Here is a 27,832-nt window from a genome sequence, read left to right as displayed (position 1 = left end):
CCCTTCTTGCTTTGAAGGAATCCATACAGATCTTGAGCCATTTCTTTTACATTCATCATTACTATTGCTCATTATGGCATCTTTATAATATGCAGTTATTATTGTTTTGTCTTTGGTATTCTTTGTCTTGCAGTAATTGCAGTGGCAGAAAGAGGAAATAAACAAAAAAAAGAAGAAATGTTATTTGCTTTACATCTAACTACTTTTACGGTTTTCGGAGATGCCGAGGTGCAGGAATTTTGTCCCGCAGGAGTTCTTTAATGTGCCAGTCAATTTACCGACACGAGGCTGATATATTTGAACACCTTCAAATACCACCAGACTGAGCCAGGATCGAACCTGGCAAGTTGGGGTCAAAAGGCCAGTGCCTCAACTGTCTGAGCCACTCAGCCCAGCAAAGAAAAAATTTAAAAAATGTAAAAAAATATATATATACTTTGACAGAGAGGAGCAGAAAGTTTTGTTAAAATAAACTGGACAACAAGATACTTGTATTTAAATATCACATATCCTTGAAATAAAAGCCCATCAGGAATTTTCATCCAGGTTTTGATCCTAAAAGTAAAAAGGTTCTCATAATTTAAATTTAATATACAAGTAATATGCATGAGCCATGTTTATCTACTGCTTAAAGCAAAATTTTCCAATTGGAAAGGCCACAGTTAAATCTCCAGTAGTAGTAGTAGTAGTAGTAGTAGTAGTAGTAGTAGTAGTAGTAGTAGTAGTAGTAGTACTATTAATCTGTTATTTACCAAGCAAGTTGGCCGTGCGGTTAGGAGCGCGCAGCTGTGAGCTTGCATCCGGGAGACAGTGGGTTCGAACCCCCCTGTCGGCAGCCCTGAAGATGGTTTTCCGTGGTTTCCCATTTTCACATCAGGGAAATGCTGGGCCCGTACCTTAATTAAGGCCACGGCCACTTCCTTCCCAGTCTCGGCCCTTTCCTATCCCATCGTCGCCATAAGACCTATTTGTGTCAGTGTGACGTAAAGCAAAATAGAAAAAAAAAAATTGTGTTTTTATTTTCTCTACCTTCCCAGCAGCTCCAATTCGGCTAATGGGGAATGGGAGGAATTTACTTCACTGAAGGATTTATACAGACAATAAAGGGTGATCAAGGTATGTTCAAACCATCCTCATTTCCTATACAGGATAACAAGAATCAGTCTCCACTTACTGCTATCCTGCCAAGCTACTGTGTAAGAAAATCAATCACTAACTTCTATTTCTGCCTATTCTTCCAATTCTTTCAAAATTCATCTATGAATACCCTGAGCCAATCAATTATTATTATTGTTATTATTATTCCACTGCTTCCACTTACTTTACTAATCCATTTTCTATGGGTTTAAGTCGCCTTCCACTCCAGCATCGCTCTTGAATTTTTATTGACTGTATCTTATTGAAGTCAGCCCTCTGACTTTTCAATTCCCAGTCAGTCCAGAGATTTTAGTTGTGGACTGTGGGCTAGAACAGAATTCACTCAAACTCGTGAGAACAGCTGAGGAGCTGTCTGATACAAGAGGTAGCAGACCATACCTCAAGAAAGCCAACCAATACCACTGAGGATGACCCCATGTAGAGTTGCCAACCATCTGAATTTTTTCTGGACTATTCAGAATATGTGTGTTCATCAAAATAAATCCGAACTTCTTTCCGGACTCTGTAATATCTAGAATTAATCTATATTTTAAACAGGATAATTTTAAACTAAGATCTATTAACCAAGTCTGTTATTAAAATACATATCCTGGTAAATTATGTTGCTACCAACAAAGTGTAATTATTGCCAACAATGAGTTACTGTATAATATTCAGTACAAATATACACGTACGTTAACTCATTTTCCATAGTTACATCAAGTTACAACTTCTCTATTCTGTCCTGTCTTCTCATTCCAAACATTTACTGTTCTTCATTTAATACTTTAATGTTCTTTACTTAAAGCTTTCTTCTTTATCAAATACGATATTTCCAATCCCTTGATCCTGCTCTCTTCTCTAGATTTTGTAGTCCACATTTCTATGCCACATGTTAAAACAGGGACAAAATAGGTCATAAACAACAACAATTCTTCGCATTATCATTCAATACCAGACCGCTCATACTCTGGTAGAAATGCTTGGAATTACCATCCATAAATTGACTGAAATTTTGTGATTAAAAATTAATGTGGAGAGTAGGGTACTTACCATACTGGATTCACTAGAACTTCGTGCACCTAAGTCACAGTTCAGATCCATCATCAGTAAACGATGAAATGTGGGTGAAGCAGCTGCTAGCACAAATCGGTGAGCAGAGAAACCAACGCTACCAGCAACAAAGATCACATCTGTATAAGCCTGATGCAGCCATAAGGACTGCATGTTCTCTACAAAAGTGCTGGCTGCCACGTACAACTCGGGTGGCAATGGTTTAGGTGGCCGGAAAGGTGCCTGTAACAATTGTAAGTACAATAATGGTATTCCGACTGTTATATTTATAAATTATTTTTGTCTACATGAATTTTTCTTAATAGAAGGTATGAAGGCATACTGGTCCTGAAGAAAGAAGATGGAAATATCACTTGGAATGACAAAGAGATAATAGATGAGAGAGGACAGTATTTTGAAAATTTATATTATGGTGAAAATATCCAACAACAGGAGACCACGGCAAAAGATAATATTAAAAATGTGGAGCCTGTATGAGGTAAGCGCTGACATGATTGAGGCTGTAGGAGTGCAAGAATTGCAATGGTTGTTTTGAGTCCTAAACACCATTTGGAAAAAAGAAAAACTACCTAAAGACTGGACTAAAGGAGTCATTGTCCCACAAGAAAGGAAACAGACAGAAGTCCAGCAACTAAAGGGGCATCACTCTTCTATCTCATGGACTCAAAATAATGGAACAAATCACAGAACAGAGATTAAGAACCACAGCTTGAAGAGGAACAGTATGGTATCAGAAGGAATAGAGCAACAACAGATCTAAATTTTTTCGGTAAGAATGATCATGGAGAGGCACTGAGGAAAAAAGAAAAGATGTCATCTTCATTTTCCTAGACACTGAGAAGAAATCACTAGCAGAGTACAGAATGGAGCACAGTTTTATCATCTTGTAAGAAAATTTCTTTGTGATAAGCAAGTTCCATTAAGATCAAAACTAATACTCTACAGAAGCTTCTTTGTACCAGTTACTACATGCAGTCTAGAAATCAGCATCCAAACCAACAGAAACATTAGCAAACTACAAGCAGTGGAATTGAAGTTCTTAAAAACTATGATTCAGAAAACAAGGAGAATTTTTTTTTTTTTTTTTTTTTTGCTAGTGGCTTTTTGTCATACCGACACAAACAGGTCTTATAGTGATGATGGGATAGGAAAGGGCTAGGAGTGGGAAGGAAGCAGCCATGGCCTTAATTAAGGTACAGCCCCAGCATTAACCTAGTGTGAAAATGGGAAACCACGGAAACCGGATTTGCAGCAGATTATGGAAGAAGATACCTACATGGGCAGACATGAGTGGAGAGCACTCATTCACCACACCTGGGAAACTGAAGCTAGTTCAAGATCAAGATGATGATGATGATGATGATTTAATTTAATTTCGAGTGGCTATTTCTAGCCGAGTGCAGCCCTTGTTAGGCAGACCCTCTGGTGAGGGTGGGCGGCATCTGCCATGTATAGGTAACTGCGTGTTATCGTGGTGGAGGATAGTGTTATGTGTGGTGTGCGAGTTGCAGGGATGTTGGGGACAGCACAAACACCCAGCCCCTGGGCCACTGGAATTAGCCAATGAAGGTTAAAATCCCCGACCCAGCCGGGAATCGAACCCGGGACCCTCTGAATCGAAGGCCAGTACGCTGACCATTCAGCCAACGAGTCGGACGACGACGACGACGATGATGATGATGATGATGATGATGATGATGATGATGATGATGATGATGATGATGAAAGTGTCAATTGTAAATGTGCAACTTCAGAGGAGCACATAAGGAAGATTCAGGATGAGGTAGAAATTTTGCCTCCACTCTAAAAGTAATTGTGAACTTCTCACCCAGCAGAAAATATAGCCAGAAATTTAAATAAAAACTAAGGCAAGGTGCAAGCATCTGAAACAAGTATCACAGTTCAAAAGCTATATGCAAACACAATAACTCACAATAAACAGCTATTACTCCTCTAGTTTAAAAGTATGCCTTTCATATTCACAAAATCACAAGAAAAGTTTGCATTTGGGGGATGATGGGTTCGAATCACCCATCGGAAGCCCTTGGCAGGCCTTGGATGCATGTGATTTCCCATTCTTGCAGGTAGGAAATAAAAATAAGAGAGGTCTGAGGGACTGGAATTTGGTACACCCAACATCTGATAAGAAAAGTAAACCAAAATCCCACCATAAAAGTGACTTCATGGTTTCACCCACCTTATGTTCATATTATACTGGAAGGATACCTAATATATAGAATATAAACACTTCCTTTCCAATCCTAGCTACAGTTAATTACAAATACATACACCATTACGGACACCAGATTACCAGAGCTTATCAGATAACTTCACATACAGTTAGATATCTCTAGTCATTTGCATAAGTAACAAGAAAACAATACTCTCTTGGGTTCCTGCCTTTGGTCTATAGCCAAATACTGTATCTTGTTGTTCCCTATCCATTCCATTTTTTTAAACAAACATTTATGACAATATTTGTTACACACAGTACACAAGCTCTTAGTCTGGCACCTAGACAGAATGGTCAGCATAGAGGCCTTCGGTTCAGAGAATCTCGGGTTTGATACCTGCCATAGATTGGGATGTTAGCGATGTCTGGTTAATTCCTCTAGCTCAGGGACTGGGTGATCTCAATACTCACTTCATTTACACACAACATTATATGCTAAAAATCATCACAGAAATCTACAATAACAGCATATATCCCTCAACTTAGGGTTGGCATCAAGAAGGGGTATCTGGCCACAAAACTAGGCCAAATTCACATGTGCAACTTTGCCCCTGAATCTTCACCAAGGTGTGGGAAGAGTGGTGAAAGAAGATGAAGATTAAGAAGACAAAAAACCTTTACTGCAATGGAGCCATCCCTCTTGTAGGCATTATTAGAGCTATTCGGTCTCTGAGACCGATAAATTATATATTTAAAAAAAAATCTATTTCTATATTATGTATGTGGGTGGCAGTGGTAGAATAACACCCATGGTATCTCCTGCCTGCCATAAGAGACAACTAAAAGGGGCCCAAGGGGCTCTTAACTTGGGAGCGTGGGTTGGCAACCATGGGGCTCTTAGGTGAGTCTTGGCATTGCTTCCACTTATTTTTGCCAGGCTCCTCACTGTCATCTATCCTAGGAAGTCTTTCATTTCCATGCCCTTCCTTCGTGGCTCTTGCCTTTCTTCGGCTGATACCTTCACTTTTTGAAGTGTTGGACCCCTTCCATTTTTTCCCTTTCATTAGTGTTAATAGAGGATGATTGCCCAGTTGTACTTCCTCTTAAAACAGTAATCACCACCACCGTCAAGTTGCAAAATACTATTAATGAGATAGTAAATATTGTAAAGAATGGACTCTAAAAAATGAATACATATAATGTAAAAGGAGTGACAGACTCTCAAACTGAACAATGGTGGATGGGTAAGACAAAACTAGAAGTTGTTATAGAAATTGAATTCCTAGGGATGATTATAAGCAGCAATGGCAGATGGACAGAACAGATAAAAAAACAAAAATGAAGGGAATAAGTGCTCTGGCTAGTATAAAAATACTGGATAGAAAGATGCCAAACATAAAATATAAAGTTCAAAAAATGTATGTAATTCAGTAGTTGAAACAAAGTTATTTTATGGAGCAGAAATTTGGGAAGCAGATGTTGGAATTGTAGCACTAGATGTAGTCATAAGCAAATTTGCCAAAATAATAATGAGATTGCCAAGTTGTACTGCAAACAGTGCAGTGAGAATGGTGTGTGAAGCAATGAGTATACGGGCAGATATTATTAAACGAATAGTTAAATATTAGTTGAGACTGAAAACGGGGGCAGGAGATCAAATGAAACATCAAAATTAGGGTGACTGGATGGATGGGGTGAAAAAACTATTAGTGATATAGGAATGGGGTACCACTGGGAAAGAAATTTATCAAGGGATGGTATGGGATTGTGTAAGAAGGTTGTCCAAAGAGTGAAAGACACAGAAAGACAAACAATAAGGACAGAATGTAAAAGCAAGAGAACACTTGTAGAATTTTGTAAAGTAAGTAAAAATATGGCAATAAGGACTGAAAGGTAAACAAAAAGGGAAATGATAGGGATAATTCGGTAGCTAATGGTTGTATAAAAGAATAAAGCCATAAAACAAAAAAATTGGGAAAACTGATGCATTTTATGTAATAAAGATGTGGAAGTGGCACCACCTACTAAAAAACTGTAAAGAAACAAGAAAGATCAGAAATAAGTATATAGATGGGAAGGAGATAGATAAATCAAAAATAAACCAGAAATTTATCTTACACTCTTGTTAAGTTATTAATCAGAGAATGGTAAACACCAGAGAGAACAACAAAACTATGTAATATTATAAGAGGAATATGGGAAAAGGAATCTAAAGAAGGTAAACACATATACGATGAATGCAACTAGTAGTAAGGATATGCATGTGGAGATATCCTATTTTCTATGTCTAAGCTGGTCTAGGAAATACCTCAAAGGCTAAGTTTATCTAATCAGCAATTAAAGATATGTCCAAAAAGTATTTATGGGATATACTGTATATTATCAATTGTACTTAAAATGATTTTGTAACATTTTTTTAGTAGGATGTCATTAATATCTTGTATTATAAAAACTAACTAAATAAAGGCAAAAAAGCTCTTGATGAGGCTAAGTCTGACAGAAGAATAAACAGCGACCGAATAAACAACAATAAATTGGAAGAGATGGCGAAAGAATATAGATACAGGAAGTTGGAACTCAAGAGAAAAGTTGGGAAGAATTTACAACTAAACTGGAAGAAGACAGTAAATGGAATATGAAAATGATATATGGAATAGTAAAAAGTAAAAGAACAGATAAAGAAGCAATTACAGCTCTGGAGACGGCAGATGGGAATATAGTTCGCAATATGAAAGATATCAGGGATACAATGGGACAGTATTTTGACAAGCTCCTAAATGGCCCTAAGGAGATCTCTGTTGAGGATGTAGAACAGAAAACAATAGAGGAAGATATACCAATTACATGGACAGAAGTAGAGCAAGCTCTCCATAAGATGAGAAGTGGTAAGTCAGCAGGAGCTGATGAAGTTACAGCTGACATTATTAAAGCTGCTGGCCCACCAGGAATACATTGGCTGTATAGAGTTCTCAGAACAGTATGGAAGGATAACGAAATACCTGAAGATTGGACAAAAGGGATGATAGTTCCTATCTTTAAGAAAGGGAGTAGAAGGAAAAGTGAAAATTACAGAGGCATTACCCTGCTATCACATGGCCTTAAAATTATGGAGAAGATCATTGAAGCCAGAGTAAGGGATATACTAGAGCCTATCTTAGAAGAGGAACAACATGGCTTTAGGGCTGGAAGAAGCACAACAGATCTGATACTTGCTTTGAGGATGTTGGCAGAGAAACACTGGGAAAGAGGAAAAGACCTAATTATTGTGTTTATGGACCTTGAAAAGGTGTATGATAATGTTCCTAGATCAACTATTTGGAAAAGTCTTAGAAAACTTGGTGTACCGGAGTACCTTATTAGGAAGATCCAAATGCTATATATTAATTGCAAAAGCTGTGTTAGTATTGGAGATGGTCACTCTGAATGGTTTAATACAACCAAAGGAGTACAACAGGGAAGGGCCTTATCACCTCTTCTATTCATAGTAGTCATGGATACTATTTTCAAGGAAATAAAAGGAAAAGGTAATGTCCCCTTCAAAAGTGGAAATAATTTATTAAGGGAGAATGATTTATTTCATCAGTGAGTTGAAACATTATTTCGATCGCCAGGAAGGTGAGATTTTACACTCCTGTGCTAGCGTGAACAAGCCGCTTGCGAACCTGTTTTCCCAACCTACCAAGAGAACGAGGAAGCAGGGTGAAATTCCTGTTAGGTGTCCTTCAGACACATGTGTGTGTGTGCCACGTGATCGGGCGGGCAGCGTGATTATAATCGATCACTAATTGCAAGGTCGTGTGACGTGAAACTAGGGCAGCCAATAAAAATGACAACCTTCACAGGAATGCAACTGATCCACCAATCAGATATAATTAAGAGGCACACCTCCATCTTAAGACAGTGAATTTATGGTAATTCAAAAGGAAATTTTATAGAGGGTTTTTACTTCTAAATACTTGATTTGAGCGTTACTCTGAATGCAGCTACGGTCGAGACTGGACGTCGTTTGCTTTACTGGGAGACTTTGCATTAGAGAAGGCACTGAGGACTGAATAAACTGCAATTCAGGCATTTGAAAAACTTCTCTACGATTTATTTATGACTGTCATAAGATAAGTGTCCATCTCCAAATTATTAAACATCGCGTGTATATCCTGGACTATTGCTAAGACTTTTATTAGTTTCAGATTTTCTACGAGAACTCAAAAGAAGGAAGATCGTTGGTTCGAGCTCGCTTCAAGATGGCTATCCCTTTTCGAGATGAATCCTACTGTTTCCTGTGCACCTTCATCTCCTCCATGAGTCACTAATTATGTAAGGCGTCGGACATGGGCAAGACTTTGTTTGATGGAAGGTGATGTGACCACGTACTAGGTCATCAGCCAGAATCCAGTTAACACCAGCCACATGAGTATTCTTTAAGAATTCATCTTTCTATCTTTCTGTAAAATGTCTGTAAAACGTAGCCTTACCTTATTCACTTAGATTTTCTATTAGTTTAGCAGTAGTTTGACTTTTCATTCTTCTTTCCTCGGTGGGAGGTAGTTTGTGCTCTGGAATGAATGTGTATTCGGTTCTATTAGTTAGAGATAAGAGTGATTGTCATCGAGAGAGACCTCAACTGTCCTAAAAATTTAAGACGGCAGGAGAAATAAAAGTAAATGACCTCCGCGTTAATCTTGAATGATTTTGAAATAGTTTTAAAATTAATTGAGACAGATTAGGACAGTATTCTAGTGTTTTTCTAAGTGTCAAATTTCATTCTACGATTATACGACATTTATGTGGACTTTAGTTCGTTTAGAGTCATCTGAATAATTTCGTACGATAACTTTGCAAGTGTGATTAGGCACGGTCAATAAATATAATAATAATAATGAGTAAAAATAATTAAACCTAATTACGGGCTAAAATTTGAATAAGGTCATGGGTTTAATGTTGGGTTGTTCTTGGAAAGAATTATCGTGTACTCACTTTATGTAAAGTAGGCCTGGAACATGGCTATTAATTTGATTATAACTTGCAGATGGACATTATATTTTGTGTGATAATTTATGCATCCATTAGAGTCATTTTTGGAAGAAATGTGTCACTGGACATGATTTCTTCGAGCTTGAGTGCAGATTAATCGAGAGCCACGATATAGTAGGAGAATAAGAATAAATGCCGCAACTCATGTACCGTAAGCGCGTATTCTAATATTTTGACCTGTGCTGTAGGTATTTTACTTGCTTATTTTGAATGATTTCTGTTTAAAGGATTCCCTTGAACATCGTTGTATAATTAATTTCTACATAAAAGTGATAACCTCAACTCTATCACGTTCTAGATCGATACCTGGAATATACATGATATTGTCATCTAGAGAATGATTTCCCTAATTTGGAATAAATCCAAAATTTAATAATAATGGGTTAGTGTTCGTGTAAATAATATTGTAATATTGTCGTGTACCTATGTGTGAATGGGTGATGTGTGATTTGATTATATTCCGTGTTTTGTGAATATTTCTTGAACGGTTTTATGATGATTTTCTCCACTGCGCGCGTCAAAATTTGACTGATTTACGTTATTTTCGCGTGTCCGTGATTTGATGAATTATGAATCTTTAGAAGATTTTATTATAATTTAAGGTAGATTAGGATCTAATTCACTAAAATAAACTGAATAAGAGAAGGCAACGTCCGTGGATTGATGTCACGAGGCTGAATTTTTAGTTATTGTACAGTCACTTATTGCATAACAACGAGTAACGTTTAGGTTGATATGAGATCAAATAAGAATTAATTATGAGAAGTTCAGTCACTTAATAATTATAAAAATGAATTGATTGATGAAGGGAAAGTCTAAGGAAGACTTATTAACCACAATTTCTTGAATTAAACATTTTTCAATAATTTTAATAAGGGAAAGAAAATGATCATTTTCTTGTAGAATTAAGTGAGATCCACAAGGAATATTTTAATTTAAGAAATTTGATTATCATTATTGGAGAGAGTAATACCAGATAGTATTTTGATTTTCAATCCAGTTTATAGTAAATTAATGATCCCTATTATTATTATTCCAGACAAGAACATTCGTTGAGCTTTAATTTGATCAAGATTCCTTATAGACGATAGCACGAGGAGAAGAAGAATTAGTCCCAGATTTTGTAAATTTAATTGTTTATTGGAAGAGTGATAGTTTTTAATAAATGTATAAACCTATTTTAGCTTCTTTTCATTTGTTGCTAGTCCTTCATCTATTCCTGCCTTTAAAATTTTCTGCACAGCCGATAAGCGAATGGTCTACCTCTGAGACTCTCGCTCACCGGCGAGCTGAGCCCGACATGATGGGGGCAGTAATAAAGATATTCAGGCTCTGGTGTTTGCAGACGATGTGGCAATGTGCGATGAAACAGAGGAGGGAGTGCAAAATAATCTGAATGCATGGTGTATTCCCATGATTATGGAATGAAAATGAACCCATCAAAAACAGTAGCATTGAAAATCAGCAGACATAATACAGAATGCAACATAAAAATACAGGACCACCAAGTTGAAGTAGTACACCAATTCAGATATTTAGGAAGCGTAAACAAATAAGCCTCCGTGGCTCAGACAGCAGCGCGTAGGCCTCTCACCGCTGGATATCGTGGTTCAAATCCTGGTCACTCCATGTGAGATTTGTGCTGGACAAAGCGGACCGGGACAGGTTTTTCTCCGGGTACTCCAGTTTTCCCTGTCATCTTTCATTCCAGCAACACTCTCCATTCTCATTTCATAGTATCTATCAATCATTATTAAATCACTTTAGGAGTGGCGACCCCATCGTACTAATAGCCTATATGATTCATTCATCCATCCCTGACCCGGTCAATGACTGGAAAACAGGTTGTAGGTTTCAGGAAGCGTAACGGCTAGTAATAATAGAGCTGAGATTAACAAACAGAGTAACCAAAGGCTCTAACTTTTACAGTATCGTTAGACACCTACTATGGGATGAGAAGGTCCCACAAAGAACAAAAATGATCCTGTACAAGTCATATTTCATTCCCATCCTTACATATTCTCTGGAAACCTGCACACTAATGTCAAAGGATTGTAGTAGGATTCAAGGCTGTGAAATGAAATTTCTTAGAACTGCCCTCCAAAAGAAACGACCCTTGATCACGTGAAAAATGATGAGATCTGCTCTAACCTAGGCCTAAATACATTGATGGAGAAAAGACTTAGGTCATCTAGACTTAAATGGTTTGGGCATGTTAAACGAATGAATAGCACAAGGTTACCATGTGCTTATTTGAAGAGAATAACAGGTAGAAGACCAAGAAGAAGATGGATGGACCAACTAAGGGAAGACATGGAGAGAAGAGGATGGAATTGGGAATATGTCATGGACAAAAAAAATCTTTCTGAATAGGCAACTCTGGAAAACGTCTTTTTCAAACACCCTACCTGGCTCGCTGGAAGGGCAAACCAATAATGATGGTAAAAACTAACTGCATGTATTAATTATGGTTACAATAAATGAATACTCTCTTCCCAGTTGGTTGTCATCTGTGACTGGGAGAAAATATTTTATTCATTCATTCTTCTGTCAATGTGAAGTTGCACTCTTTGATAAGCTTGGAAAAAGAGGTAGTAATAAGCTGGAGTGAAGTCCAAAGAATACAAAGGCTGTGGAAGAATAGGAACATTGTGCTTGGTGCAGTGCCTAGTTGTTTCCTTGGCACAAATCAGGTATCTTTTGTATCCAAGAATGGTAACATGTGATTCTTCATTAAGAGTCTCATCTTTGGGAGTGATTTCATACTGTACACTCCCGTGACATTAAAAACATGACCAGCATAAACTGTGCTTATAATCTGTCTACACAAAATATTTTTTGTTGAGATGAGCTGAAAATCTGGATAGCTTCTGTGACAAACAGGCTCTTTTATGTCAAAGTACAAAGTCCTTAAGCATAAGGAAAAGAATACTGAAATTATATGTTTGGTCTGTTCTTTTGTACTGGCTGAACCTGGCACTAAACAAAAGAGACAGTGAAGTTAGAAGCTTTTGAGATATAGTTTTGGAGTAGAATGCAGAGAATTAGCTAGGTAGAGAAGAAGACCAACACTGGAATATGGGTGACAGGCCTAAATGCTAATCAGTAGTGACCGATTGACTGAAAGCGAAGTTACAGTACAGTCACACTTCCTTGTTAATGACTGATTCTATTTAGATTGCGGATCATACAGCATACACTAAGTCTCATCACCTGTAATCACTCTACTCAGAAGGCCTTTATCTTTGCCCAATCTGTCAATAAGTTTCCCAATAAGCAGAGCTCACTTGTATCACTGCTCATATGTTAAAAAATGTGCTGGTACACAGAGCTCATCTTAAAATAATTGTGGAGAATGCAATTTACAGAATCCTTAGAGATTCCTAATGACGTTTGCCAGGTAATTTAACAAGTGTTCATATTGGACTGACATGGATTTGCCAGGATGCTGATAGTCTTCTATGGAAATGCAACTCATTTTGCATCACCTGTGGCATTCATACTCTTGGGTTCACAGCATGACATCCTCCTAATGCACTTACAATAACAAGGTGAACATCTCCATAAATGTCTTTCCTAGTTTAACACAAAAAATTACTGGCCATACTCTGCTCACTGCTCCCTTATTTCACAGCCTAACATAAGTCTAACCAATGCACTTATAATTTATATTGAATAGGTGGATCCTCTTACCTTAATTCTTTGCAATGTGAATCTCGATTCAATATGGAACAAACAATGAAATTCTTGATGTTGTCTCAACAATGCAACCATATGTCTTACCCTGCTAGCCACACTCATCACTGTCCATGCCAATTGTTGTCTCTCCACAGTCACACAATGTGAATGCCAAATACAAGGCAGCGGCAAACAAACTTTTGCTGTATCTTTTACTCAACTGATGATGACGATAATGATGATCAGGTGCCATCAAGTCAATGTTGACTCCTGGCAACTGCATGGATGGACTGCCTCTAGATGTTTTGGTCTTCAACCATGTATTTCAGATCCTTCAGTGACACGTTCATGTTGAATTTGATGGAGTCAATCCATCTCAATGCTGGCCGCCCTCGTCTCCAAGACTCCTCCACCTTCCCAAGCATAATAGTCATTTCCAATGAATCAGAGTGTCTCATGTGTCTGGAACATGACAACTACATTATCTATCAAACTAATCAGGTTTCTTCTCTCATTCGGAGTTTGTTCTGTGTTCCATGTCTTCCTGTATAAACCTTCAAGTTATCTCTAGATGTTATTTTTGCTTTATTCTTCTCCTGCACTTTCCACTTCAAAATTACAGATCTCTCAAGAAAAAGTCCCTTCAGAGAGAGTGAATAGTGTTATGGTAAAACTTTTGTACCCGTTCCATGAAAAATAAGTTAGAAATCCAACTTGGCGTGGCCTGGACAATCTCACAATGGACTAAACAGCCTTGTCAAACTCAGAACATTCTTCACGGCTACTGAATGTCTTTATTCTTACTGCCTGGACAATATGCACCATGGCCATAGAAAAGAGCCTTACAAAGGGAGTGCGGTGTCACAGGGGCCACTGTTTCTGTAAAAAAAAAAATTGACGTGGACACTCCTACAAAGTGACTAACATGAAAGATAGGTTGGAGCTACTGAATGTCTTTTTTTTTTCTTGTGCAAACAGTATGCACTCTAGCCACAGAAGAGCCTCTTGAAGGGAAGACTGGCCTGGACACTCGTACAAAGTGACAAACACAATAGATAGGTTAGAGATCCACTCACATCAATGATAGACTGATCACAACCAGCACATGCCATGACAGTTTCAAACTTTGTGGTTTTCTTATTTTCTCCTAACGTGGCAGCCCTGTGGCCACACTGCGGCCACATATGATCAAAGCTCCATCAGAGAAATTATATACATTCCCTTGTTTACAGATGATCACAGCTGACTGATAGCAACAAAGAAAATGGTCACGTTTAGCAGTTTTAGGTTATCTCAGTTTTAATTGTTCTATACAAGTAAGAACACTTTCTGAGGTGGGTTGGTGGGTCCCTGACAAGCATCAAGAAAGGTTCTCTCTTCTCTGCTACTTCAGGTACATTAAAATATAATTTTTCTACGATTCCAAACATGTGGGATGGGTACCAAAGCACCATCATTGTCATCATCTCCTCCCCCAAAACAAAGCTAAGAAGTAGAAACAAGAACACTGGTGGAAAACATGTAATACGGTAGATCTAGAAAAATTAAGGCTGATGAAGACAGAGTCATCTATAAAGAAGAATGTATGTCTGAAGGTTAGCATTGTCAGTTTGTAATTATTTTGTGATATCCTAAGATATCCCTCTTCAGTTTCGACTCAGTTAATAAGTTTAGGTTTTTCAGTCTGCGAAAACTAATTTTGAATACATTTATAAATTTATTTACTCAAAAATAGTTTTGGGAGAGTGAAGAACCTAACAGTTATAAAGTTTGTAATTATGAACAAAATGCTATTATATCTTTTACTTTGGGTTTCAAAAGTTTTGAGAAACCTATAAAAGTGAGTGAGATACAATGACATACCTGCAGTAAAGGTCGTTGCACCTTCTTCAGATTGGTCATCCAGAAGCGCTGTTGGCGTCGGGCAATGAGGGCTGCTCTTATCGCATTCTCGAAAACCTCATTGACTCCATAGTAAGTGAGGACACTAGTCTCATAGTAGTATATTCCAAGCTCTTTGGCAATGGCTCGGGCCTGGTCCGGCATCACCAAGTCACTTTTTCGTGTTGGCCTGAGTGAACATATTAACCAAAGTTATTCCATTTATTTTATGGGTTGTAGGCAGTTTTACTAACAAAAATATGGAACTTATGGTAGAACCTTAAAGGGTATATAATTCAACAAATTACAAATCTTGCCCAGAAAAGACAGCAGTATAGATGAAGATATCTAAACTCACATAAATCCCATAAAGCTGCCATTTACACAAATATCTACTATGTTGACTTGTTTCACTACTTACACACACATGATTTAAACTTCCATTAGTCTATGTTGAAGGCTATTTGCCAAACACAAGAATATTCATAATCAAGTTAACAATTATCAGTAAAATATAATAATGTACCAGTCAGGGCAAGGAAGAAAGTAAAAAGGATTATGGGTGAACATCAAACAGAGAATAAGTCAACAACAAAAATGTGCAGGGACTGAGTTGAAGGCAAGACCGCAGGTCTTAAGGGTGGAAAATATGTTGTGTGGGTAATAGAAATAAGAGAATGCATATATTTAAGGTTTAGAGAGTTGTTAGTCCTTTTTCTTTCTTTCTTTCTTTCTTTCTTTCCCCCCACCCCCTTCCCCGAATGTGCTCTCCTCTTGCAAATGTTTTGAAATCACACCATTTCCAATCTCCATCAACTCAGTTACATTTTCTGGGTGTTTTGGGGCTTATCTACCTTCATACGCTAGGTGGGATAAGACCTATTCTGCTGCAGATCATGGTGCTCTGCCACCTCAGATTTCTTAGATTGTAGGCTACATTGTCTCTCTTATATATCTTTGGCTCGTTCAATTCTCTTTGACTAAATCAAAAGTATTGAGACTTTTCAGAAATGTTCACAAAATTCTCAACAATTTCTCATTCACCTAGTCATGTGTCCTTACAAATATTATTACAGATATTGATAGATCTCATGTACATGAAACCAACGACACTTTGTGGTATGTGCTAACACATCTCAGTCTTGAGTTATGTTAATTTTACTGCATACTCCAAGCTCCAATTTCACCATGAAATGGCATATACTTGCACCCCACTCACTAATGAGCCATCTGATACTGAAAGCATTTTAGGTAGCTTCTTTGGATCTTCCTCTTTTCAAGTTAGTTATTGTATTTTTGCTAGCTTTTATAGTTTTGAAATTATTGAAGTAAGTCTGATGTAGGCTACACATTTTTGGGACACACAGACTTTTACAAAGGGACCCAGAACTGGAACAAAATGACAGATGTATTCTATGTCAAAAATTCATACAAGAAGGAAGGGACAGCTTGAGGTATCCATTCTTATATCTGGAAATCAGATGCTCATCATATGTATGTATGTATGTATGTATGTATGTATGTATGCATTGTCCCCATCAATTTAGGGCCTAAATAAGCATTTATTATGTGTCCGCAATGACCAACATCATTTACTTCATTGTGAGAGAGGTGTTAAATTTTATTTAATAGCAAGGTGTGTTATCATTCAGAAAGTGGTTTGACAGGTTTATGGCGAGTGCAGAGTATTTATTTTATTCTAGCTCATCGATCGATACCATGTGCAAACCATGTGATGAACTGGAACTTTTCAAGGTTGCTTCCGCCCGCCTGCTGGGAGTGTCTTGACTCGCTTTAAGTCAAGTAACTTCCAGAATGATTCTAACCAATTACAGAATACAATAACGGGCCAATTATGAGTAGAGAGTGTGCCACACCTCCCAATGAGAGGATATAAAAACTTGGGACATTCATTAATCATCCCCTTATTGCTGCAATTCTGCGAAAGCCCACAAGTTAAGTTTCGTCTTTGATATAATTATTCAGCGTGTTCTATCTTGAACAAATATTAAAGCCACTTGTGTCAGTTTCAGCTATCACCAACACTTCAAGAAGGAAGAGGACCTCAACAGTTCGAGTTCATCGCCCACTCCAGGATGCTTCACCTACCTTCAAGAAGAGCAGCTTATTCATCGTTGGAAATGGACTTTGCTGTCATCATGCCCTGCTAAATGTAGGCATTTCTAACATAAAAGGGATCACATGATAGACGATCTTCATCATGAGAACAGAGTAGACCGCTCCGGGGATCGAGTTCCATTACAAATTTTTTTTATATTTGTCTGTCCATCTATGTAGAAACATGATATTTAAAGATAACTGACCTCTCAGATAAAAGAAAAATTTTTAATAATAATTTCAGATTTATGAAACATTGCGGGACAAGATTTGGGTTGCATCTCACTTAATGAACTTTAGGTTGTGTTTCATCTAATGCATTACTCTGCAATTATGCAGAATTGTGTCATCTAATTCAAAGATAAATTCAGATTGATGGTAAATTTAAAAATCACTAATAATAAATTTTGAGATTGGATTAAATAGGAATTTAATGGTCATGAGTGATAAATGATATTTGATGCTCTTATGGAATATTTAATGTGTGCTCTGTTATTGTATAATAGGCCTGGAATATGGCTATCCTGCAGGAGATTTGTGGAATTTTTGGAAGTATGTGTCTTGGGCTACCATGCATTTTGTGATAATTTGGAGCACAAGAGTTTTAATTTATCGTGCTCAATGACCACGTGTCTGATGACATAAAAATTTTAACCCAGGTGATGTGCGTGATGATTGTCTACCAGTTCTTCCGATTATAAAAATGTTCAATTTCGACAGATCGATGTTGTAATGCTCACATGATGTTCTTTAAAGTGATACTTATTTTTTGGACTTGATAACTTATAAGAGAAGGTCATCTGCCTACTCCATTTTACGAGACGTTATGATATAAAATCATAAAATAAAAGAAGTAAATCCTAGAATCCATCTGTAAATAAATAAAGAGAGAGAGAGAAAGATGTAGTTAGCAATGTTTTTCACATGTTATTTATTGAAATGTGGTTTTGACCTGACCACGTGTTCACCACGGTGGGTTCAGGTTATTTCAGCGTCGTTTGTGCTGGTTTATTTTGTTGAAATTATTGTGCTTAGTGAATTTTGTGCCAGATTTAAATATAATTCTATATTGGCATAATTTCAAAAGTGGATAGGATTGTATCATTTTTGAAACTAAGCACTTCAAATATACTGAATATATATTTAAAATCCTTGCAAATTTTTTTATTTTTTTAAACTGAAAAGAAAGCTGGGGAGCAGGTATTATTCATGTCAAAGTTGGTATAGTGCTCATGACATACAGAAATCTGGAATTTGTTATTTTTCTGCCCACTCTGTTGGCAAATTTGGTCCTGCCACAAGTAAGAAGCACGCTGCGCACATATCGCGTCATTTACAGGGCATGAGTGTAAGTAATGGAACTGGGTTGAACCTCTTTGGTGCAGCACATCTGGCAAAGGACAAAAAGAGAGGGAGAAAACTGAACAATAGCCTCTCCGAAGATCACAATCTTCAGATTTGAGGGAATGATAAGAGGGAATTAAGAAGTAGCGTGTTTAGGATGGCTGGTGTGAATTCTCAGTATAGGTCGTTCATGGCTAAAGAAAAGTTCCACATTATTGAACAGGCAGAGCAAATTGGTAATCACACTGTGAGGAAAAAGAACAATGTAGATGAGAGTTGCATATGTAATTGGAGAAAAGTCTTGAACAGACGAGCAGTAACTACAACAGAAAGATAATTTTCTTGACATCAAAACAGGATATGTGACTGAAAAGAGACAGTTTGGATGTGCAGCCACAAGTGAAATGTATCAGTTGAAAGCTATAGCAACAGCAGGAGAATTAAAAATTACAGGTTGCAGGTTGGCCGTGAATGGGTTAAGCATGATTCTGAACAAAATAATTTCAGTTCTCGTAGGAAAGCTAGTACTGGACAATGTCTACCTGCCAATTCTGAAGAAATGAATGTCAATTTTCACAGATTATCATCAGTTTGCACCACAGAAATTTGTACTTACTCTCACAAATCTGTAATGCAGACCAGATGTCAGTTTATTTTGAAATGCTGCTGGACTATATTAATGAAGATTATGACACAACAAGTTGCTTCATAATTTTATAACTACTTTTACTATTTATAATTTTCAACACAAATATTTAACAAGACTACTTTTCTTTTTTATTTCCCTTCTTAAAATGTATGGGGGAGGGGGGTAATTCGATGGCAAGGATTATTCACGTATACACAGTACTTGGGTAAAATGTATCTATTTTTAAACTTTCAAAATGCTTTTATTTGACTACAGTACTTGAATTTCATTGAAGATGATGATAATCTTATTTGCTTAATATCCATTCTAATTGCTAACGATCTTAATAGATATAAGGTGTCAGAATTTTTTTACCAAGAGAGTTTGTAACATACCGTACTGGAAGCCAATAAACTGGAGTTGTTGCATTTTAACACCCATAAATGATACCAACCTTAACTAATATGAAATATTGGGAGAAAAGGCTAACCAACAACACCATTAAAGTTAGCTAATAGTCTTAACAGATGAAAATTTATATTATGCATGTTCCTAAGGATTTGGAGGTATTTGGGTTCAATCAAAATTAATGTTTACAAATAGCATGACATCAACAGTATAGAAGCTGTCATTAACATGAAAATGTTGTAGAAAGAATTAACCTCTTCCCCACTTTGTCATGGTGAATATAAACAGCTCCTGAATATTATGATATTACATTTTCAGAATAGCACAGCACTTTGATGGCATATGATGGTTTTGGCCTTGTGTTGACCTAAATGATAATATTTGTAAAAATATTGTGGAAATATAGTGAAATTTTATTCTTTGCCTGCACCTTTCAAAATGTGAGCTTCTGGCAGTTTATAGATTGTTTGGAAAATCACTTTACTTCATAGTGAGAAAACAGTTTACAAGAGAAAACTTTACCAAGAAATGGAATCAGAGATAAGGTTTTTTTTGTGGATGATGTTCTTCTGTATAGAGTAATAAATAAGTTATAAGATTATGAGCAACAGCAAAATGACCTTGATAATGTTGTGAGATGGACAGTAGGCAACGGTATGATGATAAACGGCGTTAAAAGTCAGGTTGTGAGTTTCACAAGTAGGAAAAGTCCTCTCAGTTTTAATTACTGCATTGATGGGGTGAAAGTTCCTTTTGGGGATCATTCTAAGTACCTAGGTGTTAATATAAGGAAATATCTTAATTGGGGTAATTACATAAATGGGACTGTAAATAAAGGGTACAGATCTCTGCACATGGTTATGAGGGTATATAGGGTTTGTAGTAAGGATGTAAAGATAATAATAATGATGCTATTGGCTTTACGACCCACTAAGTACTTTTTCGGTTTTTGGAGATGCCGAGGTGCCGGAATTTAGTCCCGCATGAGATTTTTTTATGTGTCAGTAAATCTACCGACACAAGGCTGACGTATTTGAGCACCTTCAAATACCACCGGACTGAGCCAGGATCGAACCTGCCAAGTTGGGGTCAGAAGGCCAGCGCCTCAACCCTCTGAGCCACTCAGCCCGGCAAGGATGTAAAGGAGAGGGCATATAAGTCTATGGTAAGACCCCAACTAGAGTATGGCTCCAGTGTATGGGGCCCTCACCAGGATTACTTGATTCAAGAACTGGAAGAAATTCAAAGAAAGGAGGCTTGATTTGTTCTGGGTGATTTCTGACAAAAGAGTAGCGTTACAAGAATGTTGCTGGGAAGACTTGGGAGAAAGGAGATGAGCTGCTTGAATAAGTGGTATGTGGTATGTTCTGAGCTGTCAGTGGAGAGATGGCCTGGAATGACATTAGTCGATGAATAAGTTTGAATGATGTTTTTAAAATTAGGAAAGATCACAATATGAAGATAAAAGTTGGAAATCAAGAGGACAAATTGGGGAAAATATTTGTTTATAGGAAGGGGAGTTAGAGATTGGAATAACTAACCAAGGGAGATGTTCAATAAATTTCCAATTTCTTTGCAATTACTTAAGAAAAGGCTATGAAAACAACAGGTAGGGAATCTGCCACCTGGGCGACTGCCCTAAATGCAGATCAGTGGTGAATGATTGAAGATACAGGGAGTGTTTGTCCACAACTGAGTAAATCAAGTGAATTTTTATAAATTAATTTTGGTGAACATAGTTAATGGTGGCATCAATTCACAACATTAATTACACAAGACAGGGTTATGTTAATTTACAAAACAATAGGCAATGGAGTACAGTAAATTCCCAATTAATATATAATATTCATTACCAATTGTATTCATTATGAACTGAAAGTAATATTATAAGCATATTATGCACGATCAAAATTGTACGAGTAGAAATATCGTGGAAACTTGTCCATCAACAGAGTGGCAACCGATGTAGCCTTGGCTCAGCACAGTCTTTGTTCAGCTTTGAATGTACCGTATTATATAATGTGTGATAATGTTTTTAATTTTAACTTTCTATTACAATATATTTTAAGGTTATTGTAAATCTAATCAAGTCTGGTTTCATTACAAACCACAATCTTTCTGCTTCTCAAAAAATGAATTAATTTATAAATTTAATTTTTATTTTGGATAATGACTGTAGTGAAACTAGATGAATCAATAGCAATATAGTACTAGAAGGGGAGTGGTCAATCAATACTGATCTGCATTTAGGGCAGTCACCCAGGTGGCAGATTCCCTATCTGTTGTTTTCCTAGCTTTTCCTAAATGATGTCAAAGAAATTGGAAATTGGAAAGACTGAGCAAGGTGGAGGGCTTTGATATACTACCCTACACAGAGATAATCTGGAAAAGGGAATGGATGAAGAAGAAGATAGGATAATAAACTTTGAATTTGTATTGAAGAATTTCATTGATTTTGTTTATTGTCATTACTATTGCATTTTTCCTTTTTCTATCAGTATATATATGGTTTGATAACCTACATTATTGTGGTGTGTAAATGTAACCGTTTGTGCCAAGAAATGTCATAGATTTCCCAGGACTTGAAATGAGGTATGATCCACATATTTTCTGAAGTTGGTGCTGAAAAACATAGAATACTTACTGGGAGCACATGAATTAAAATCTTGGACTATTGGTATTCCATTCCTACGGAGGACTGTGAATTATCATAAATACTTATGACGATAGATAATAATGCATAATCTATAATCTAATAAATTAAGCAGTAAGAGAGAGAGACCTGACAAAAGGGCTTCGGTCCCGAAAGAAACTCAGGTAAGTTTCATCACGATACATATAGCGCAAGTCATTCTTGCATCCTACAAGAAGTACCGGGGTCTGCGGGCAGAATCGTCGTATCTCAGGGTACCACATCACCTTGCAATTCCGTAATGACACTGGATTGTTGATAGAGAAGCAGAGTAGCACAACATCAGACCTGCAAAGGTAAACAAACAAAATGAAATTCAACAAAATAAATGGAGAGGGGGAATTGGAGAGTACAAATTTAAAATCTATTATTTTAGTATAACATTAGGAATTCAAATTAGACTATTTATCTGTGATTGTCTGGAGTCTTGAGTGAAGTAAATTTATAACCAACAAAGAATATTCTCCTGTCTACTCCACTGATGCTTTCTAGCAGTTTCTAATTCTCAAAATGATAGTGTTTTCAGAATCATTCATGACAGCTAGTGGTCAGTGATTAAAATTAGTTTACTTCAAGGAAGTGATTAACTACTTGCTTCCCCCTTACTACAGTTGAAACTGTACAAATCAACAAAGTTGTGAGATGGACAGCATATAATAGTATGATGGCAAATGGGGTGAAAAGTCAAGTCATAACTTTCACCAAGAGGAAAAGCCCTCTCAGTTTTAATTACTGTGTTGATGGTGAGAAAGTACCTAGGTGCTAATAAAAGAAAAGATCTTCATTGGAGTAACAGCATTAACAGGAAGCATGACCAACAAATGGCAAATAAATTAATATGGGAAGGGCAGCTGATTCAGAAAGTGATGAAACCAACTAGAGGGAAGAATATTCTGGATGTGGTGCTGGTAAAACAAGATGAGCTCTATAGAGAAACCGAAGTATTAGATGGTATTGGTGATCAAGAAGCTATTTTTGTCGCATTTAACCCTCGAAGTGGCGGTCATTTATCCTGTAGTGGCAGCAATATTTTACCGGTGTTGCAGACTCCTAGTATAAATTGTGTTCAAAATTGTTGACATGTTATACATACATAACCAGCACACCCTTTTATCCTCAGAAGTACAAGGAATAAGACGATGATGCTAAAGCTGTTATTTATCATCCAAAACGTGTAAGACCAAAAATATATTGAATTTGTTTATATTATTCATTTTTGCAAAAGTTTTGCTATATATAACATGTTTATATTTAGGTAAATTAAAAAAAATGACATATACAAAAGGAGCACCAGTTCATAGTAAATAGTTGCATATTGGTATATAGTTTATAGTTTCCAGCTAAGAAAAAATATATAACAATATATACAACAACTGTATGCTACCACTTGTACATTTCACTCAGTCACTTGGTGGGTGTATCTTTTCACTCCACGATTGTCAGGCCTCCAGAAGTGCACTAGTTTATGATAAAACCCCTGGTGAATACCACCATTACATTCTGGACACCAGAATGTAGACTTCTTCTTATTCTTTTCTTGCAAGCACACAGCACATATGCAAGTGTTGTTCTGTGGCAATTTTTCGAGAACATGAGAGGGGCCTCCTGCATGACCTGTTGGCCTCACAACTGGAATTGGGAACTGTTCATTTAGCAAACCCCTAACTATACTGACCATGAAGTCTCATCTTGCTAAAGGCAATGTCATATCTAGAAGATTTGAAAAAATTTGCTTCCAGTACCTTCTAGTCGGACTGGAACAAGTGGCATGGTAAATGCACTTATCTTTATTATCTACACCTCCCATGAAGATACTGTACTCGTGAATCAGTAGTGGTTTCAACCCTTCATTTCCCTTTTGACTCCTTACAACATTGTCCTCAGCGTGACATCCAGTGAGACAATAAACTGGTTTCTATGTTTTCTTCTCTTTATAAGCAACCAGTAGAATGTCACCTTGCCTAAAGTAAACGGTTTGCCTAGGTTCAAGTTTTGTACCTAAAACAATCTGAGACAGTCCCTTTGAAGATTTATTCACTGTTCCCATGAGGTATGTATCCCATTCAAGTAGTTTGTTAGCCAAGGGGATTTTTGTATACCAGTTATCCGTGAATAAATTGTACCCTTTGTCTAATAAGTAGGTTCTTTCTAGCAAAGCCAAAATGACCTTTTGAGTAAATGGATCATTTCCATCAGATAGGAAATCTTTCCCACTATAAAGTTTCACATGCAAAACATATGAGGTCCTACTGTCATACACTTCAAAAATTTTTATGCTGAACCGAGCATGTCTTATTTGGCATGTATTGTATAAACACGCATCGGTTCTTCATGCCTATCATTGATTCGACGATGCATACTTCCTGAGTTGGTATCAAGCCTCTTGAATGATGCATTGATGGCATCTAGAAAAGGACATACTTTGAACCAGGGATCATGACCAGGTTGCCCCTTAGGAATATGATGTCCTGAGTTCAAATGTATCATTGATGATATCAACTGAAATCTCCTTAGTGACATGGTCTCTATATAAAAGGGTATACTTTCAAGTGGAGCCGTGTCCCAATAATGTATAATATTGTTGCAAAACGTCAAGCCCATATTGATTATTGCTATAAATTTCTTTATTTCAGCTATAGTGACATCTACCCACCCGCGTATTCTGCTGTGCCTTGGTACTTCACCAGAGCAATGTTTGTCTGTTTTACAATCAAGTTCTACACAGCTGGAGTAAAAAAACAAATAAAAGTAATCTACGGTATAGGGTGTGAATTTCTTCGTGGACAGTTCTTTATACCTGCACTTGCTTCTCTCACCTTGAATTCAGGGTTCTTTGGAGGTTCAGGGGATAAACTCTGACCCAAACTGGAGACACATTAGGAGGAGCTGGAGAAGAACTCTACTTGCACTTGCTGAACTTATATGACCTAGTCCTACTGTTGGAACAACATCTTTCACATTTTCATCTTCACTATCAGACGTGTTACAGTTTGATGGCACATATCCTTCACAACTTCCTGATGAAAAATCTTCCAACTACACTTCGCTGACCTCGTCAATTTCAAAATCTGATCCCTCACCATCACTGAAATCAGCCTCGAGAATTTCTTGAATATCACTGGAACGCTCCAGAAAATGATCTGCCATAATAAGGATCTTTACACCTGGCAGAGAACAGCTCGAGACTGTTCTACCTGGAGAGTTCTGCTAAAGACTTACCTGAGTTCACGACTTAAAGAGGCCACATCATGTAATGGTAGAATTGGTTCATGATGATGATGATGATGATGATGATGATGATGATGATGATGATGATGATGATGATGATGATAATGATGATGAACCGGAAACTCTACATAGACAATTACCACAATATTTAGAGGTTACAAACACAACGTGGAACTTTACTCCTGACAATGTCAACAAGATATCTTTCTAACGACTAACACAAAATTTATCTCACTAGCCAGCTATTCATTCCACCAGAAGAATGAGGAAATGATTCAGCATTGCTGACATGAGTACATATCAACACTTCAGATTGATATCAGAAGGAAAACTGGTGACTAAATATAGCTGGTTCAGCTGAGACATACGTGTAAGAGTATGTAGCAGCTAGCACAAGACAGTGGGATTATGATGCTACTTTGGCAACGATTTACACTAGATTAGTGCAACATGCTATTATACAAAATATTTCATGATTATGACTGAACATTTCTCCTTCAATTGATTTGTAATTAGCACATTCTGATAAATAATAACTTGATTATCAAAATAAAATAAAGAGCATGTCAAAACGCCTGTCACCAGGCGCTACCACTGCACAAACACATAAAACGCCTGATATCAGGCATTTGCCACTTGGAGGGTTAAAAATAAATGTGATAGAGAGGAAGGTCTTAAAAGTAGGACTATTAGGCTGTATCATATGGCTGATAGGTACTTTAAGGCAGAAACAGATTCCAAGAAGGACATTCCAGGAATCACTAATGAACAAAGGGAGTGTGTATGTGAGGATCCTGGATGTGGTGCTGATAAAACCAGATGAGCTCTATAGGGGAAACTGAAGTAATAGATGGTATTAGTGATCACGAAGCTTTTTTTGTGGTAGTTAAAAATAAATGCGATAGAAAGGAAGGTCTTAAAAGTAGGACTGTTAGGCAATACCATATGGCTGATAAAGCAGGTATGAGGCAGTTTCTAAAAAGTAACTATGATCGGTGGAAAACGGTAAATAAAAATGTAAACAGACTCTGGGATGGGTTTAAAGAAATTGTTGAGGAATGCGAAAACAGGTTTGTACCTTTAAGGGTGGTAAGGAATGGTAAAGACCCACCTTATTATAATAGAGAAATAAAGAGACTAAGAAGGAGGTGCAGACTGGAAAGAAATAGAGTTAGAAATGGCTGTGGAAGTAAGGAGAAACTGAAGGAACTTACTAGAAAATTGAATCTAGCAAAGAAGGCAGCTAAGGATAACATGATGGCAAGCATAATTGGCAGTCATACAAATTTTAGTGAAAAATGGAAGGGTATGTATAGGTATTTTAAGGCAGAAACAGGTTCCAAGAAGGACATTCCAGGAATAATTAATGAACAAGGGGAGTGTGTATGTGAGGATCTTCAAAAGGCAGAAGTATTCAGTCAGCAGTATGTAAAGATTGTTGGTTACAAGGATAATGTCGAGATAGAGGAAGAGACTAAAGCCAAAGAAGTAATAAAATTTACATATGATAACAATGACATTTACAATAAGATACAAAAGTTGAAAACTAGAAAAGCGGCTGGAATTGATCAGATTTCTGGGGATATACTAAAGACAATGGGTTGGAATATAGTACCATATCTGAAGTACTTATTTGATTATTGTTTGGTCGAAGGAGCTATACCAGATGAATAGAGAGTTGCTATAGTAGCCCCTGTGTATAAAGGAAAGGGTGATAGACATAAAGCTGAAAATTACAGGCCAGTAAGTTTGACATGCATTGTATGTAAGCTTTGGGAAGGCATTCTTTCTGATTATATTAGACATGTTTGTGAAATTAATAACTGGTTCGATAGAAGGCAATTCGGTTTTAGGAAAGGTTATTCCACTGAAGCTCAACTTGTAGGATTCCAGCAAGATATAGCAGATATCTTGGATTCTGGAGGTCAAATGGACTGTATCGCGATTGACATGTCTAAAGCATTTGATAGGGTGGATCATGGGAGACTACTGGCAAAAATGAGTGCAATTGGACTAGACAAAAGAGTGACTGAATGGGTTGCTATATTTCTAGAAAATAGATCTCAGAGAATTAGAGTAGGTGAAGCTTTATCTGACCCTGTAATCGTTGAGAGGGGAGTTCCTCAGGGCAGTGTTATCGGACCTTTATGTTTTCTTATATATATAAATGATATGAGTAAAGGAGTGGAATCAGAGGTAAGGCTTTTTGCGGATGATGTTATTCTCTAAAGCGGCTGGAATTGATAAGATACCAGGGGATATACAAAGGTCAATCGATTGGGATATACTACCATATCTGAAGTACTTATTTGATTATTGTTTGGAGCTATACCAAATGAATGGAGAGTTGTTATAGTAGCCCCTGTGTATAAAGGAAAGGGTGATAGACATAAATCTGAAAATTACAGGCCAGTCAGTTTGACATGCACTGCATGTTTGT

The 27,832-nt window shown here is 37.1% G+C and overlaps 1 protein-coding gene across 9 annotated transcripts in view; it reads right to left on the bottom strand.

The window, feature by feature from the left end:
- Window positions 1-27,832, bottom strand: part of RhoBTB (Rho-related BTB domain containing) — a 591,168-nt gene that overhangs the window by 95,059 nt on the left and 468,277 nt on the right. For all 9 annotated transcript variants that reach the window (XM_067156992.2, XM_067156979.2, XM_067156998.2 and 6 more), the window contains 3 exons: window positions 22,255-22,452; window positions 14,957-15,164; window positions 2,191-2,433 (listed from right to left, as the gene is read on the bottom strand). In XM_067156992.2, coding sequence (XP_067013093.1) covers window positions 2,191-2,433; window positions 14,957-15,164; window positions 22,255-22,452 — 649 coding nt within the window. The remainder of the gene's footprint in view (window positions 1-2,190; window positions 2,434-14,956; window positions 15,165-22,254; window positions 22,453-27,832) is intronic.

Source organism: Anabrus simplex, chromosome 1 (genome assembly GCF_040414725.1).
Source record: "Anabrus simplex isolate iqAnaSimp1 chromosome 1, ASM4041472v1, whole genome shotgun sequence".
In the NCBI taxonomy this organism is placed as follows: domain Eukaryota; kingdom Metazoa; phylum Arthropoda; class Insecta; order Orthoptera; family Tettigoniidae; genus Anabrus; species Anabrus simplex.
The sequence above is the reverse complement of the archived record's forward strand: the minus strand, read 5'-3'. Positions and strand labels throughout refer to the sequence as shown.